General features: G+C 35.9%; 1 protein-coding gene across 2 annotated transcripts; it reads right to left on the bottom strand.

Moving 5' to 3' along the window:
* Positions 1-668: 668 nt before the first annotated feature.
* On the bottom strand, positions 669-16,371 carry LOC128659935 (gastrula zinc finger protein XlCGF26.1-like). 2 transcript variants are annotated; one of them, XM_053713526.1, is made up of 4 exons: positions 16,191-16,371; positions 5,340-5,411; positions 3,824-3,939; positions 669-2,930 (listed from the first exon to the last, which is right to left on the bottom strand). In XM_053713526.1, the coding sequence occupies exons 3-4, from the start codon at positions 3,840-3,842 to the stop codon at positions 1,417-1,419; spliced, it is 1,533 nt and encodes a 510-aa protein (XP_053569501.1). In that variant the 5' UTR covers positions 3,843-3,939; positions 5,340-5,411; positions 16,191-16,371; the 3' UTR covers positions 669-1,416. The 2 variants fall into 2 exon arrangements, with proteins under 2 accessions (XP_053569501.1, XP_053569502.1); XM_053713527.1 differs by lacking the exon at positions 5,340-5,411.
* Between the last annotated feature and the right edge of the window lie 210 nt (positions 16,372-16,581).

Here is a 16,581-nt window from a genome sequence, read left to right as displayed (position 1 = left end):
ACAGACTCAAAGAATCCCAGTACCCAGGGGTGGCTGATTCGGGATCATCCTGGTGGAGCGGCGGCACTACCAGGTGCCATTTTAAAGCTCTCGGCCCCCAGATGCCACAGTCCAAAAAGCGACACAATTTGTTACTGGGGGCGGGAGATACAAACCGTTGAAGTTATGGGGGTAGGATTGTCCGCAAAGGAGCTCCCCTCCGGCAATTGCCCCTCTTGTCCACCCTGGGGGTTACCAATCCCCAAAAGAGCGGCTCTAAGAGGCAACGGTCTGCTGGAGCGATCAGGGGTAAAGTCAGTGGGTGTCCTGCTGTTCGGGTGTGTTTTCAAGGTGGCCAACCAGGAGTTCTAGGAGCCAGGCCAGCCCAGGAGGTTTTTTCCGACCAGAGATCAGCTCTTCTCTGACAAAGTACTCATAACCAAGTAAATGAAAAAAAAAGGTCTGGGAAATCGTGGTTACTCTCCGGAACCCAAATCTGCTGAGGAACAGAAGGGGTGAGGTGGTAGGGGTTCAACTCTTGCAGCCTGGCACAGCATGGGAAAACAGATAGCAAGAGACAGCAAGATCCCACTAGCCATGAAAGGGCCAAATCTGGTGTGACAAGGAGTCAGGCAGGCAGTAGGGGGGGGGCAGCCTTGGATGTCTGGTATCCGTGACATCTCCCCCCCTCCAATTCAGCAGATCTGGCTAGACCCTTAACGGGTATATATATATATATATATACACACAAACCTGTCAGTCTGTCTACCAAACTGAATCTATTATCTCTCTCTCATCTATCTTTGCTGTGTGTGTATTAAATTAAATATTATAAACACTCAATCCTTTAATAACAGACCAAAAAATGGTAAAATATATTTTATTAAAGGGACACTCTGGTCAAAATTTAAATACAAAGATGAATTACATCTTTGGATAGAAACATATTTGCAATAAACACATATTGGCAAAAATGTTTCAAGTAAAAGCTATCACTATTTTAGTGTTAATATTTTTCTCTGCACGTGCATGTGTAGCATAGCTAGATACTCTCAGTGCACCATCATTTTAAACACTGCAGCTGCTCATAGTGCCAATGGGTCTTGTATCATGTCAGCAATGAACAAATTGAGTCATTGGTAAAAGCACCTTAGGCTCTCTGAGCAAGTGCTGTGTTTAAAATGCTGGTGCATGGGACATACTTAAATACACTTTTGAAACAACTATAACTTATTAGAAGCATTTTTTCTAATACATGTATATTACAAAAATGCTTCTACTCAAAACTGAAATGCATACACGTGGATTCCAATTTTGGCTGGAATGTCCCTGTAAGGTCATGTGAACCACACCCCTAACCACATCCTCAACCATGCCAATTTGCAAAGTGTCAGATAATCGGCTGTGCAATAGGTAGCACCCTATTTTCTAAACATGTTAAAGGTTTCTTCCCTTGTGAATCCTTTCATGAGTTTTCAGACTACTTATTTGTGTAAAACATTTTCCACACTCTGTACATGTGAAAGGCTTTTCTCCTGTGTGAACCATTTCATGCTTTTTCAGATCACTCTTTTGTGTAAAACTTTTTCCACACTCTGTACATGTGAAAGGCTTTTCTCCTGTGTGAACCATTTCATGTTTTTTCAGATGACTCTTTTGTTTAAAACTTTTTCCACACTCTGTACATGTGAAAGGATTTTCTCCTGTGTGAACCATTTCATGCTTTTTCAGATCACTCTTTTGTGTAAAACTTTTTCCACACACTGTACATGTGAAAGGCTTTTCTCCTGTGTGAATCCATTCATGAGTTTTCAGACTACTCTTTTCTGTAAAACTTTTTCCACACTCTGTACATGTGAAAGGCTTTTCTCCTGTGTGAATCATTTCATGATATTTTAGATGACTCATTTGTGTAAAGCTTTTTCCACACTCTGTACATGTGAAAGGATTTTCTCCTGTGTGAATCCTTTCATGAGTTTTCAGACTACTCTTTTCTGTAAAACTTTTTCCACACTCTGTACATGTGAAAGGCTTTTCTTCTGTGTGAATCCTTTTATGAGTTTTCAGACAATTTATATATGTAAATCTTTTTCCACACTCTGTACATGTGAAAGGCTTTTCTCCTGTGTGAATCCTTTCATGAGTTTTCAGACTACTCTTTTCTGTAAAACATTTTCCACACTCTGTACATGTGAAAGATTTTTCCCCTGTGTGACTCCTTTCATGAGTTTTCAGACAATCCATTTGTGTAAAACATTTTCCACACTCTGTACATGTAAAAGGCTTTTCCCCTGTGTGACTCCTTTCATGAAATTTCAGACGATCCATTCGTGTAAAACTTTTTCCACACTCTGTACATGTGAAAGGCTTTTCACCTGTGTGAATCCTTTCATGAGTTTTCAGACTACACTTTATTGTAAATCCTTTTCCACAGTATGTGCACGTGAAAGGCTTTTCTCCTGTGTGAATCTTTGTATGAGTTTTCAGATGATTAATTCGTGTAAAACATTTGCCGCATTCAGTACATGTGTGTGGCTTCTCACCTGTGTGAATTTTGTAGTGTTCTATTAGACTAGACTTCCATCTAAAGCTTTTCTCACATTCTGTACATTTGAAAGGTTTCTTCTTTGTATGAATCATTTGGCCAGACTGTAGACTTTTCCCTTCTTTAATATGTTTTGAAAACTCAGTAAATGTGTGTGGTGTATCCTCGGGGATAATAATTTCACTAGATAAAGCATAAATGTTGTCCTCTTGTTTGATGACTGAATTACTCTCTGTACATAATGATTGTTGCACAGTTCCTGCCAATTCATCATATTCTTTAAATATCTGCTGTGATATCCCCAATGTTTGTGAATAGTCATTGGTGTCTAAGACTAGTGGAGTTTGCGGTATCATTTTGATGCTTCCTGTAGTGAAGGATGGATATGAACTATTCAAGTGTTTGTCTACATAAAAAGAAATGGAAGAAAAATAAGACTGTTTATTCTTTATAATATAATCCATCTCAATAAAAAAAACACTTTTTATACTCAAAAATGTCTTCCTTTTTGTATTTTTAAATTTATTTTCCTGTAAATCACAAATTAAAAAAAGGATGATATAGAATGTAAACATTACTACATCATAGTAACCTAAATTACTGATCAAAACGAGCTGCATTAAACAAGGTGCGTGTGGATAATATTCTCAGCCAGGGAACAAGTACATCTGTATTCTGGGCAAGAATATGGCATCCACCATCTTCCTTTAACATTGTACAAGCAACTGCACATACAGCTCTGCCCAGCTCATGCTCAACCAGTTGGATGAGAACATGATGTCTTAATCATCACAGAATGATAACAGATGTTTTGAGAGGGTGTGGTTGTTTGATTTATATATAAACAGTCAAAAACTTTATTAGTTTATTAATAATAATAATAAGTCACTGTAAAATTAAACACACAATTTAGTGGTGGTTCTTGTGTGGGGAACACTGGGGAAGTTGTGGGTGTTTCACACATGGGAACAAGGAAGGCATAAGCGTAGTTATGGGTGTTCCATGAGCGAGGTCAGGGTAGGGGGAAGATGGAATTTCAGGTATTCCGAGTACAGAACCAGTTCAAGGGGGTGAGGTTAGGCAGTTGTTAGACATGATCTGTCTAAAAAGGACAGAGGGGGGAGTATTATTTTTTACCCTGATCCTCACCCCAATGGGGTTGCTCCTTCTTTATAAATGTCACTGACACAAATGTTCTTAATAGATGCAGATATAAAAATAATAGTTTATATTTGTTTAATGAGTGATCTATTCTATTTTCCCAGTAATTAAAGTCACCATAATATCTATTTTACTCACCTAATACATATGAGTTCATGCTGATAACAGGCTCCAATGTCTGTGCTCAGGAAGAAGGTTCCCTTATTCACTCCAGTTACATCAATACCCGATATCTCTCAGTGCTCTGGCCGTGTCTGTAAAATGTATTTGAAATGGTTTAAAGAGATAATAATAAATAATGGCTCTGATTAACTGTACGTATGGTATAATTAAAGGCACGCATAACAATTCATGTGATACAGATCAGCTGATTAGATTATTACATATGTGCTATTGATTCAGCACAAGCATTTAGTACAGTTAGTTCTGTGGGTGTTACAGTTGCACCTTAAATATGAATCTTCCCAGATCTATACAACATAATGGTAGAAAATCTATTTAAGTGGGGCCATATCAAAAACTTTACAAATATATTATAATCTTTATTTTCTATCATTTATATTAAACAATATTTTTTACTGAAAGAAATGTTAAATATAAGTTGTTTAAATATAAGTTAGATTGGATACTGCAGTATTGGTATTGTACTTCCTACTAATTCTCACTGTCAGACATTTTGTCATGTGCTCCACCCCAGTCCTTTAACTTCTCTTGGTCAATACTGAGTTGTGCTAAATCACACTGCAAGGGGTGTGGGAGACATAGGCACTAAAATGTTCATTTCAATTGTTTTCTTGGATAGAGTTAAGAATTTGTGTTTACATTGAGTGATAATATAATATGTTATTTTGGCAAATTCAGTCCATTTAAAAGGTCCATAATATATAGAATTACTAAACCACAGATGCATAATAAAAATACAATGCAATAAAACTTACTATTAATTTAAAAAGAGCAATAGGTTGTTTTCTGGTAAATGTAGTTCTGCACCTGTACCATGTGACAGCTATCAGCCAATAACAGACATATTTTTATATAACGTGAACTCCTGCATATGCTAAGTAGGAGCCGCTGCCTCAGGTCATTTAAAAGGCTGTGTACAATTTAATAATGAAAATAAATTACAGACAGCAAACAGTTATTTTACATAAAAACTAAAGCTAAAGGTGAAATTTCCCATACACTTTATACTATTTTATACACCAGTAAAACAAGTCATTAGAAACACATTAAAGGGACAGCAAAGACAAAATTAAAATTTTATGCTTCAAAATTAAACAACTCTACAATTTCCTTCTATTATCAAATCTGCTTTATTCCCTTGGGGACCTTTGTGACAAAGCATATAATGCACTATGGTGCGCTAGCTGCTGATTAGTGGCACATACAAGCCTCTTGTCATTGGCTCACCTTATGTGCTTAGCTATCTCCCAGTAGTGCATTGCTGCTGCTTCAATAAAGGATTCCTAGAGAATGAAGACAATATCATAATAGAAGTCATTTGAAAAGTTGTTGAAAATTATATGTTCTATTTAAATTATGAAAAAAATTTTGGGGTTTCTTGTTATTTTAAGGGAAAACTAAATTTACAGGACACTACCCCTTTAAGTTTGTGATCATGTGACAAACAGCTGAATGTGCAGAATACACTTACTAAGGTCTTTACTAACAACAAGAATCAGTCACAGATCAGTGGGATAAACGTTCTGATGATAAACAGGTGCAGCTAAAAGAAATAAGAAATGTATTATAAAATAACCTCAGTAGAAATAAAATAATATGCAGATCACAAGATATTTATGATTAGATCCGTATATGTGATGAGACTGATACAACAGAGCCATAAGTGATATTTATTACTGGAGCAAATAGCAGCTTCAGACTAATATTAAATGAAAAATTGTTTATCTGGGCTCCACAGTTAATTATAAACCTATAGGGAAATACAGGATTCTAATTGGCTTCCTCAAATTACTCCTGAATCTACTACCCTTTAGCTTGAGCTCATGACCCCTTGTTCTTGAATTTTCCATTTTATGTAAAATACCCACAGCCTCAGTTTTACTAAACCCTTTAATGTACTTGAAAGTTGCTATCATATCACCTCTTTCCCTTCTCTCCTCTAAGCTATACATATTTAGGTCATTGAGCCTATCCTGGTAAGTTTTATTTTTTAGACCATGTACCATTTTGGTAGCCCTCCTTTGCACAGATTCAAGTTTGTTAATATCTTTCTGAAGATATGGCCTCCAGAACTGCACACAATACTCAAGATGAGGCCTAACTAATGATCTATAAAGTGGCATAAGAACCTTACTATTTCTGCTGCAAATACCTCTACCAATACATCCAAGCATTCTGCTAGTCTTACTCGCTGCATTACTACATTGTTTACCAAGTTTTAAATCATCTGAAATAATAATTCCCAAGTCCTGTTCCTCGTCTGTAACAGTCAGTAAAGTGTCATTGAGTCTGTAATTAACATTTGGATTTTTCTTCCCTAAATGCATTATTTTACACTTTGCTGTGTTAAACTTTAGATCCCAGTCGTTTGTCCAATCCTCCAATTGTTGTATATCACTTCTCATTTTGTCTACCCCCCCTGGAACATCCACTCTGTTGCAAATTTTTGTATCATCTGCAAAGAGACATACTTTCCCCTGTAGCCCTTTGCTGATATCGCAGATAAATATGTTAAACAAAACAGGCCCCAGAACTGACCCCTGAGGAACACCACTAGTAACAGCCCCCTCTGCTGAATGAACTCCATTTACTAAGACACTTTGTTTTCTGTCCTTAAGCCAGCATTCCACCCAGTTCACAATTTTTGAATCTAGACCAAGGAGATATAGTTTGTGAATAAGTTTATTGTGTGGGACGGTGTCAAATGCTTTGCTGAAATCTAGATATGCTACATCAACTGCTCCTCCCTTGTCGAATACTTTTGTTACATAATCAAAGAAGTCAATTAGATCAGTCTGACATGATCTCCCTGAAGTAAAACCATGCTGATTTTGGTCCTCTAAATTGTTTGTCTTTATGCAAGTCATAATTCGTTCTTTTAAGAGGCTTTCCATTAATTTCCCTACTACTGAAGTTAAACTAACTGGCCTGTAGTTGCCAGATACTGCCCTTTTTATGAAGAGGTATTACATTTGCTATTCTCCAATCATCTGGGACAGATCCTGTTAATAGTGACTGATTAAACAGATCAGTTAATGGGACAGTTAGCACTGATCGAAGTTATTTTAAAACCCTTGGATGAATATTATCAGGACCCACTGCCTTTGTAACATTTATGTTTGATAATGCTAACAAAACCTCATCCTCTGTAAAAAGATTACTGTTAAGCTTGTTTCTATTTTACGTAGCATCCCTTAATGTAGACATTGTATCTTCACAATCTTTAGTGAAAACAGAACAGAAGTAATCATTGAGACAGTCTGCAATCTGCTTATCTCCTTCTATTATTCTACCATCAACTGATTTCAATTTTACTATTCCTACCTTATTTGTTCTTCTTTCACTGATATATCTAAAGAATGTTTTGTCCCCATGTTTTACTGACTGTGCTATCTTCTCTTCTGCATGAGCTTTAACCTTCCTAATTAACTGTTTAGTCTTTTTTTGTTGGTGTCTCCATATTTTCATATCATCATCTGCTTGTGTGTGTCTGTAATTTTTATAAGCTATCTTTTTTGTCTTTACAGCATGTGCTACTTCATTGGAAAACCAAATTGGTTTCCGCTTTCTTTTACTTTTACAGACATGTCTAATACAGTGTGCGGTTGCATCTAAAATGGCACCTTTCACAAATTCCCACTGTTCTTGAACCCCTGTAATAAGAGTTTTCCCCTTTAAATAATTTTTTAGGTATTCTCCTATTAATGAAAAATCTGCCGTCCTAAAGTCTAAAACTTTTGTTTTAGTCTGGGTGGACAGTTCCTGAACATGAATACTAAACCAAACAGATTGATGATCACTGGATCCTAAGTTCTCACCTACAGACACATCTGAAACTGTATCACTGTTTGTAAGTATTAGATCTAATATAGCTTCCTTACGAGTTGGTTCCTTGACTAATTGCTCAAGTGATTCCCCTAGCAGAGATTCAAGAATATACCTGCTTCTAGCCGATCTAGCAGAAGGAATCTTCCAGTCTATATCTGGCAAATTAAAGTCCCCCAGTACTATAACCTTACCCTTCATGGTCATTTTGGTTATTTCATCTAATAACAGATTGTCCAGTTTTTCATCCTGCAATGGAGGCCTATATACAACCCCTATTCTAAAAACATTTTTATCTCCAATTTCCAAAGTCACCCAAATACTTTCCACCTCATCATTTGTTCCTACAATTTCAGTAACCTTTATATTTTCATTTACATACAAAGCAACTCCTCCACCTTTCTTTCCTACTCTGTTCTTTTTAAATAACCTGTATCCAGGTATGACTATGTCCCAGTCATGCAAATCATTGTACCATGTTTCTGTTATAGCTACTAAATACAAGTTGTCCCTAGTCATTATTGAAATGAGTTCAGGTAATTTATTTCCTAAGCTGCGAGCATTTGTGCTCATGGCACAAATAATTTTTCTACTAGAATTTCTAGAATTGTTACTTGGACTAACAGTTTTGGCATGCTGTGGGGGGCAGGTGGATATATTAATGCTACCCCCCTTTATTAGTTTAAATGATTTCTAATAAAGTATTTGAACTCCTCTCCCAGATACTCTGTTCCTCTAGCATCCAAATGCAAGCCATCTCTCCTAAATAACCTAGTATCTTTCCAAACAGAGCTATAATGGCCAATAAAACCAAATCCTCTATGTTTCTATGTAGACTGAAATAGCATTGCACCCATTTGCAAATGGATGATTAACCCCTTAGTTTCAAAACCGGATCAAAAAAACACGATATAACCGTTTTTAAACAGTCACAACCAACTGCCACAGCTCTACTGTGGCTCCAACCTGCCCATAAAACGACTTTGGAAGGCACAAAAACCCTTTAGAGGGGTCCTATATGTCAGGGGACTCCTTCAGGGAAGCTGGATGTCTCAAGCTGCAAAAACTAGTGCGCAATTAGGGCACGAAAATAGGCCCCTCCCAACATGTACTCCCAGTGAGAGGGCCTTAAAAAAAAAAAACTATCCCTGGGAACAATCTAGTCAGCCATGTGGAAAAACTGGGCCCCAGAATAAAGTTTTATCACCATTTGTAATAAACGTTTATATACATCAAGAAAATGTTATATCTATTAAGTAATGAGAACAAATAACAAGAATATCACCCTTTACAGCAAGCATGATACCAGTCATTATTACATCACTGTAATCAGGCTTACCTTAAATAAATCAGGCACTGTCAGCATTTTCTAGCTTATTCATCTCTCTAGAAAAATTTAAAACTGAACATACCTCAGAGCAGGTAACCCTGCACGCCATTTCCCCAACTGAAGTTACCCATCTCTTCAGTTATGTGTGGACCTTAGTTACAAACCACTAAGATCATCAAAAACCTCATGCAGACTCTTCTTCTACTTTCTTCCTGAGGCCAAAATAGTACAACTCCGGTACCATTTGAAAATAATAAACTTTTGATTGAAGATAAACTACATTAAGTCACCACACATCTCTTGATACTTCCCTTGTCGAGAGCTGCAAGAGAATGACTGGGAGTGGCAGTTAGGGGAGGAGCTATATAGACAGCTCTGCTGTGGGTGATCCTCTTGCAGCTTCCTGTTGGGAAGGAGAATATCCCACAAGTAATGGATGAATCCATGGACTGGATACACCTTACAAGAGAAATGTAATTTTACATCTAATATTTATTTTTAGTATGTTCTAAATAATAATAATAAAAAAAAGTCCTAATTTTTCTACTTTTTTTTTTTGGGGGGGGGGGTAGGGGGGCGCTTCAGGTTTTTATGCCTACAGGCACCTGAGATGTAAATCCGGCCCTGGCAATGACTAAAGAATGTCTTGCTAAGAAAGAAAAGATTTTAACAAAAATGTATTGATGTATTGCTTTTTTTCTTGAGTAGACTAATATAGAATTGCTGTTCTTATCAGCATTTCATTTTGCAGACTTCGTTAGTATTAATAATAAAGAATGTGATTTATCTGCATCCTTTGGTTTACAGAAATGAAGTTAAAATTTATTACAAGCAAAGGATGCAGATAAAGGAAATTGCTTTGCATCCAAAATAACGATGTTTGCAAAATGTAATGATGAAAATCAAAGCAATTCTATATTAGTTAGGTCAAGCTCAAACAAAAGAAATCTTTGTAAAATCTTCTTTCTTAGAAATACATTTTTCACTCATTTTTAGCAGAAATTATGTTACATTGATTAAAACTCAAATGTTTCAATGAAAACACATCGTTTTATATAAATAATAAAGTATGAAAATGAAAAAGGTTATATGAAATGGAATTGGATATTATAGTCAAGTCAACCAAAAAGGAAATATATAATTTGCGAACTTTTATTTATTAGCTTGCAATTTTGTTTACTTGATATTAGAAATGAATTAAAAGATGCTCCATAAAATCAGGATGCAGGTAAATCACATAGCTTTGCATCAAGACTAACTATCTTATGCAAAATGAAAAGCTGATAATCAAAGCCATTCTATATTATAGTGTATAGTCAAGCAAAAAACAAATAAATATTTGTAACATCTTTTCTTTCTTAGCAATCGATTGTTTGTTCATTGTTATTAGAAACTTGTAATTCATTGCTGAGAGCAATGAATAAAGAATGTTTTGCTAAGAAAGAAAAGATTTAAAAAAAATAAGTTATTGCTTTTTTCTTGAGTAGACTAATATAGAATTGCTGTTCTTATCAGCATTTCATTTAGAAAACTTTGTTAGTATTGATAGGAAAGAATAAGATTTATATGCATCCTTTGTTTTTCAGCAATGAATTTAAAATTTATTACAAGCAAAGGAATGCAGATAAAGAAAATTGCTTTGCACCAACACTTACGATGTTTGCATAGTGTAAGGATGATAAGAAAAGCCATTCTATATTAGTCTATGCAAGAAACAAACTATAAATCTTTGTAAAATCTTTTCTTTATTTGAAGAGATTGTTTATGCCTTGTTATCTGAAACTAGTAATTCATTGCTGAGAGCAATGACTAAAGAATGTCTTGCTAAGAAAGAAAAGATTTTAACAAAAAGTTATTGCTTTTTTCTTGAGTAGACTAATATAGAATTGCTGTTCTTATCAGCATTTCATTTTGCAGACTTCGTTAGTATTAATAGTAAAGAATGTGATTTATCTGCATCCTTTGGTTTTCAGAAATTGATAAAAATTTATTACAAGCAAAAGAATGCCAATAAAGCAGATTGCCTACACAATAACGATGTTTGCAAAATGTAATGCTGATAATAAAAGCAATTCTATATTAGTGAGGTCAATCTCCAAAGAAAAAAAATAGTTGTAAAATCTTTTCTTTCTTATCAAGAAATGATTTAGTCATTGTTATCAGCAATGAATTTCAATTTTATAACAATAAAAGGATGCAGAGAAAACACATCGCTTTGCAGTTTGCAAAATGAAAAGCTGATAAGAAATGGAATGATATATTTTAGTCAAGTCAACCAAAAAGGAAATATATATTGGAGAAGTTGTATTTCTTAGCTTGCAATTTTGGTTCATTAATATCAGCAAATGATTAAAAAGTTGCTAATAAAAATAAGGGTGCAGATAAATCACATTGCTTTACATCAATACTAACGATGTTTGCAAAATGAAACGCTGATAATCAAAGCCATTTTATATTATAGTCTATAGTCAAGAAAAAAATAAATTAATATTTGTAAAATCTTTTCTTTCTTAGCAAGAGATTCTTTGTTCAAGAGATTGTACAAATCTTTATTTATTTTTTGCCTGACTAGACTATAATATACAATAACTGTTATTATCAGCATTTCATTTTGAAAACTTCATTAGTATTGATGAGAAACAATGTAATTTATCTGCATCATTTGCTTTTTATAGTTTTAACAAGATACAAGTAATATAAAGCTATCAACAAAAAAACATTGCAAATTATTTATTTCTTTTATGTTGAGTTGAATAGAATATATAAATGGTTTTATTTGCAGAATTTCATTTCGGTAACATATTTATTATTTAGTGAAATCGATTTTATGTTCTGCATACCTTGCATTTAAGAAAATATAAATTAATTGATGATCTAAAATCAATACATTATGGTAAAATAAAAAAGAAAACATTGCAAATGCAATTCTTAGTCTTAACCCTTTCGTGACAGGGTTAAAGTGTCTACATCGGAACACCTGTTCCGATGTAGACAAATTGAAACTACGCGATCGTGCATACGATCGCGAGATTTCAATTATTGGATCGCATCTGGGGGGCGTCCCTACAACCCTAGGAACGCCCTCCAGACCGCGATCAAGTCCTTGAAGCGCAGAAGGCTTCAGGACAGCCGTTTGATATGACGTTCTATTCCGTCATAACGGCTTTAAAGCCCAGTGTAAATATGACGGAATAGAACGGCATAACGGCGTTAAAAGGTTAAGAGAGAAATCAATCTATTTTTATATCGTTGAAAGATTTTGAACAGTTCATCATTACTATTAATAAGTGTTAATATGAAAGAAATATTACGCTTTTATAAAATTAATTTTCATTTCGTTATGATTATTATTTATAGTTAGAATATAAATTATATAAGTAATTAAAATGTGTGTGTATATATATATATATATATATATATATATATATATATATATATATATATATATTTTGATATAAAATAAGATATTAAATTAATTACATTTACAAAGATTGAAATTATCAATGAAAGCTGCGCTAATCTTTCAGGTATTTTAAATAATACATCTTATTTAAAAGTTTGTTAATTTCGATCGATATCAAATTATTTTTGAAACATAAATTTTTGCTTCTTAAAGTATGATAATATTTATTTTGTGCTCGTTAGTATATATACATAGAATATTAGGAATATAAAAACTCACTTTGATTACAGGATGTCAGAAATACAAGGTTTTAGTCCGATGCCGATCGATATTGAACTATGGCTCAAAAGTGCGCATGCGGGAGATATGAACGCGCAAATCGAGTGGAATAGAGTTTAATCTCTAACGCATGCGCAATAGAGTAAGTGGGTGTCTTCAATTCAGATTCTGGCCCCTATTTATCAAAGGTGTTGCGGACCTGATCCGATAGTGCGGATCAGGTCCGCAACACCTCGCTAAATGCGGAGAGCAATACGCTCTCCGCATTTAACATTGCACCAGCAGCTCACAAGAGCTGCTGGTGCAACGCCGCCCCCTGCTGACTCGCGGCCAATCGACCGCCAGCAGGGGGGTGTCAATCAACCCGATCGGGTTGATTTCCGGCGATTCCTGTCCGCCTGCTCAGAGCAGGCGGACAGGGTTATGGAGCAGCGGTCTTTAGACCGCTGCTTCATAACTAGCGTTTCTGGAGAGTCTGAAGACTCGCCAGAAACACAGGCCCACAAGCTCCATACGGAGCTTGGTAAATGGGCCCCTTAGACGCCAGTGGGGGACCCAATCCGTTAGATACAGATAATAACGTCACGATTAAACGAAAAAAAAAATTATGCGGGTGGAGGAACGAGGTTAGTCGATGGCACAATAAATAAGTAAATTACAAATGTGAAAAAACGTTTATTAAAAAAAATGATGAATGAAACTAAACTTTATTTTTAATATACTTTGAATTGGTATCGAAATGTCAGTTTAACTTTACTTTCACTTTAACTAGCACTGTCTAGCTTTTCAAATCTGTCAACATGCACTAAATTAAGAGGCAGCTTTCAAGAGATTAGAAATTAGCATAGCATATTTCAACAAAGAATACCAAGCGAACAAAGCAAATACGATGAAAAAAGTTTTTTTAAAATTGCATGTCCTATCTGAATCATGAAAGTTTAATTTTGGCTAGACTGTCCCTTTAAATTACAGAGAGATATTTAAGAAAATACAAACTAGGTTACAAAGATGGGCTTCATTTCTGATAATTGTATCTAAAAAGATCATCTTAATGAAAATAGTTATTCTCCCACTGAGTTTGTATCTATTAATATACTTTTTACCTCTGTGATTACCTTGTATCTAAGCCTCTGCAGACTGCCCCTTATTTCAGTTCTTTTCACAGACTTGCATTTTAGCCTATCAGTGCTGACTCAAATAACTCCATGAGAGTGAGCACAATGTTATCTATATGGCACGCATGAACTAGCACTGCCTAGCTGTGTGAAACTGTCAAAGCACTGAGATAAGAAGCAATCTTTAAGGGCTTAGAAATGAACATATGAACCTACCTAGCTTTAGCTTTCAATAAAGAATACCAAAGGAACAAAGCAAATTTGATGATAAAACCAAATTGGAAAGTTGTTTAAAATGACACACCCTATCTGAATCATTAAAGGGACAGTCAACACAATTTATAATGACTTATTCCTATGTAGTAGTTAATGTTAATTTAACCCCCCTGTAGCCCATGTTTAATGCATATATGATTTTTGTTCAAAATCACTTAAAGGGACAGTCTACACCAGAATATTTATTGTTTTAAAAAGATAGATAATCCCTTTATTACCCATTCCCTAGTTTTGCATAACTTTTACCTTTGTGATTATCTTGTATCTAAGCTTCTGAAAATTGCCCCTTATTTCAGTTCTTTTGACAGACTTGCATTTTAGCCAATCAGTGCTGGCTCCTAGGGACTCTGCATGCGTGAGCACAGTGTTATCTATATGAAACACATGAACTAACACCCTCTAGTGGTGAAAAACTGTAAAAATGCCCGGAGATGAGAGGCGGCCTTAAAGGGCTTAGAAATTAGCATATGAGCCTCCTAGGTTTAGCTTTCAACTAAGAATACCAAGAGAACAAAGCAAAATTGGTGATAGATGTAAATTTGAAAACTGTTTAAAATTACATGCCCTATCTGAATAATGAAAGTTTGTTTTGGACTAGACTGTCCCTTTAATTTTCATCCTCCGGCCAATTTGAAATGGCCGCCAGACCCCTCCTTTCCCTGACGTCATCCTAAATGAATGCTCTATCGAAAATAACTGCTCCGTGTCGAGCAAGCTCGTGTACGTCTTTTGTGCATGCGCATTGTATTTAAGAGTTTAGTCTCACAGCGCCAAGTGCAAGCTCTTCTGAATTCTCCCTTGACTTCTAACCTGACTTTCACTGCATAATTCTCCCCCCCTCACAATTACTCTGCCATACGGTTCCTCCCTACAAAGCAGCCATGTCACGTAACACACAATACTTGCAGCTATACAAATGGTATGAGCCAGACACCATGGGGGGAGCTTTATAATATTGCCAGTAATTAATGCAAACGTCAGAATTCACACACTGGTAGCGCCAAGTGCAAACACCTTGCACATCAATAGAAAATAAAATGCAATGCATGTACTGGTGTCTTTAGTACTAGATACAGAACTGCACAATGTCAGACCACACACAGCCCAACCACTATAGTGTAATGTTACACCGAGATATTTCTGTCACAGCCTCAGTCCCCATACATAATACTATAAGTGACATTGTGCAGTTCTGCATCTAGTGTAACACTGAATAATGAAAGAAATATTAGGTTTAATGTCCCTTTAAAACTGACCCTGCTACATATCTGCCCCTAGTCTGAGCAGGGGTGATAAGATCATGTAAAACAATACAAGTGTTGCTAACAAACTAATATAAACCCTTTGTCTACTCAGTAACAAGGTCAGATTGGCTCCTACAAATAAGGCAAACTATGTGGGGTTATTAGTTACCGTGCGCCCCTCTAATCTTGTTACTGTGCACTCCTCTGTGCTAGCTACTGTGCACCCCTCTAATCTTGTTACTGTGTGCCCCTAGCTAAAGCAGGGCTGATAATGTGCGCTTTGGGGGCACAGTGCATATTAACCCTTCACTGTAACAGAGGCACACAGTTTGTATTAACCCTTAACTGGCACAGAGAGCAGCACAGTGTGTATTAACCCTTCACTAGCACAGAGAGCAGCACAGTGTGTATTAACCCTTCACTAGTACAGAGAGCAGCACAGTGTGTATTAACCCTTCACTAGTACAGAGAGCAGCACAGTGTGTATTAACCCTTCACTGGCACAGAGAGCAGCACAGTGTGTATTAACCCTTCACTGGCACAGAGAGCAGCACAGTGTGTATTAACCCTTCACTAGCACAGAGCAGCACAGTGTGTATTAACTCTTCACTAGCACAGAGAGCAGCACAGTGTGTATTAACCCTTCACTAACACAGAGAGCAGCACAGTGTGTATTAACCCCTTAACTAACACAAAGAGTTAAGCAGCACTTACTATCCCATTGACTGGCACAAGCAGCTAAATAACATACAATAAAAGAACAACATTTATAACAATTATAAACTTTTTTAAGACGACTAGAAAGTGACTAAAACGTTTTATCACACAATACACAGCCTGACTCACTCACCCAGTAACTGCTGCACAGGAAGTAAATGGGAGGGGAACAAAGAGCAGTTCAATACTGAACTAAATCTCCCAAAATACACTCTGAGAAGTCACATGTTAAGCAGCAGCCAATCAGACAAAGGAAAATATGCAACCATTTCAAAGACAAATTGGGTGCTTTTAAATGCGAGAAGGGTCTAGCTGCTAAGCTGCAGACTGGAGCTCCACTCTAGACAGGAAACATGTGACCTAATTTCAAAGCTTTTTTTTTTTTTATCAACTTTAATGTAACAAACAACCTATAGACAATCATTCTGAAAACAAAACATTTTGCAGCTTTCTTGTTCTTCTTAATGTGCACTCACAGTGGTTACTTTATAAATGACAATCAGCATAATCCACTGTGAGTGCAC

The sequence above is a fragment of the Bombina bombina genome, chromosome 5, assembly GCF_027579735.1.
Source record: "Bombina bombina isolate aBomBom1 chromosome 5, aBomBom1.pri, whole genome shotgun sequence".
Lineage (NCBI taxonomy): Eukaryota > Metazoa > Chordata > Amphibia > Anura > Bombinatoridae > Bombina > Bombina bombina.
Note: the sequence above shows the minus strand (reverse complement) of the source record. Positions and strands in the feature narration are given on the sequence as shown.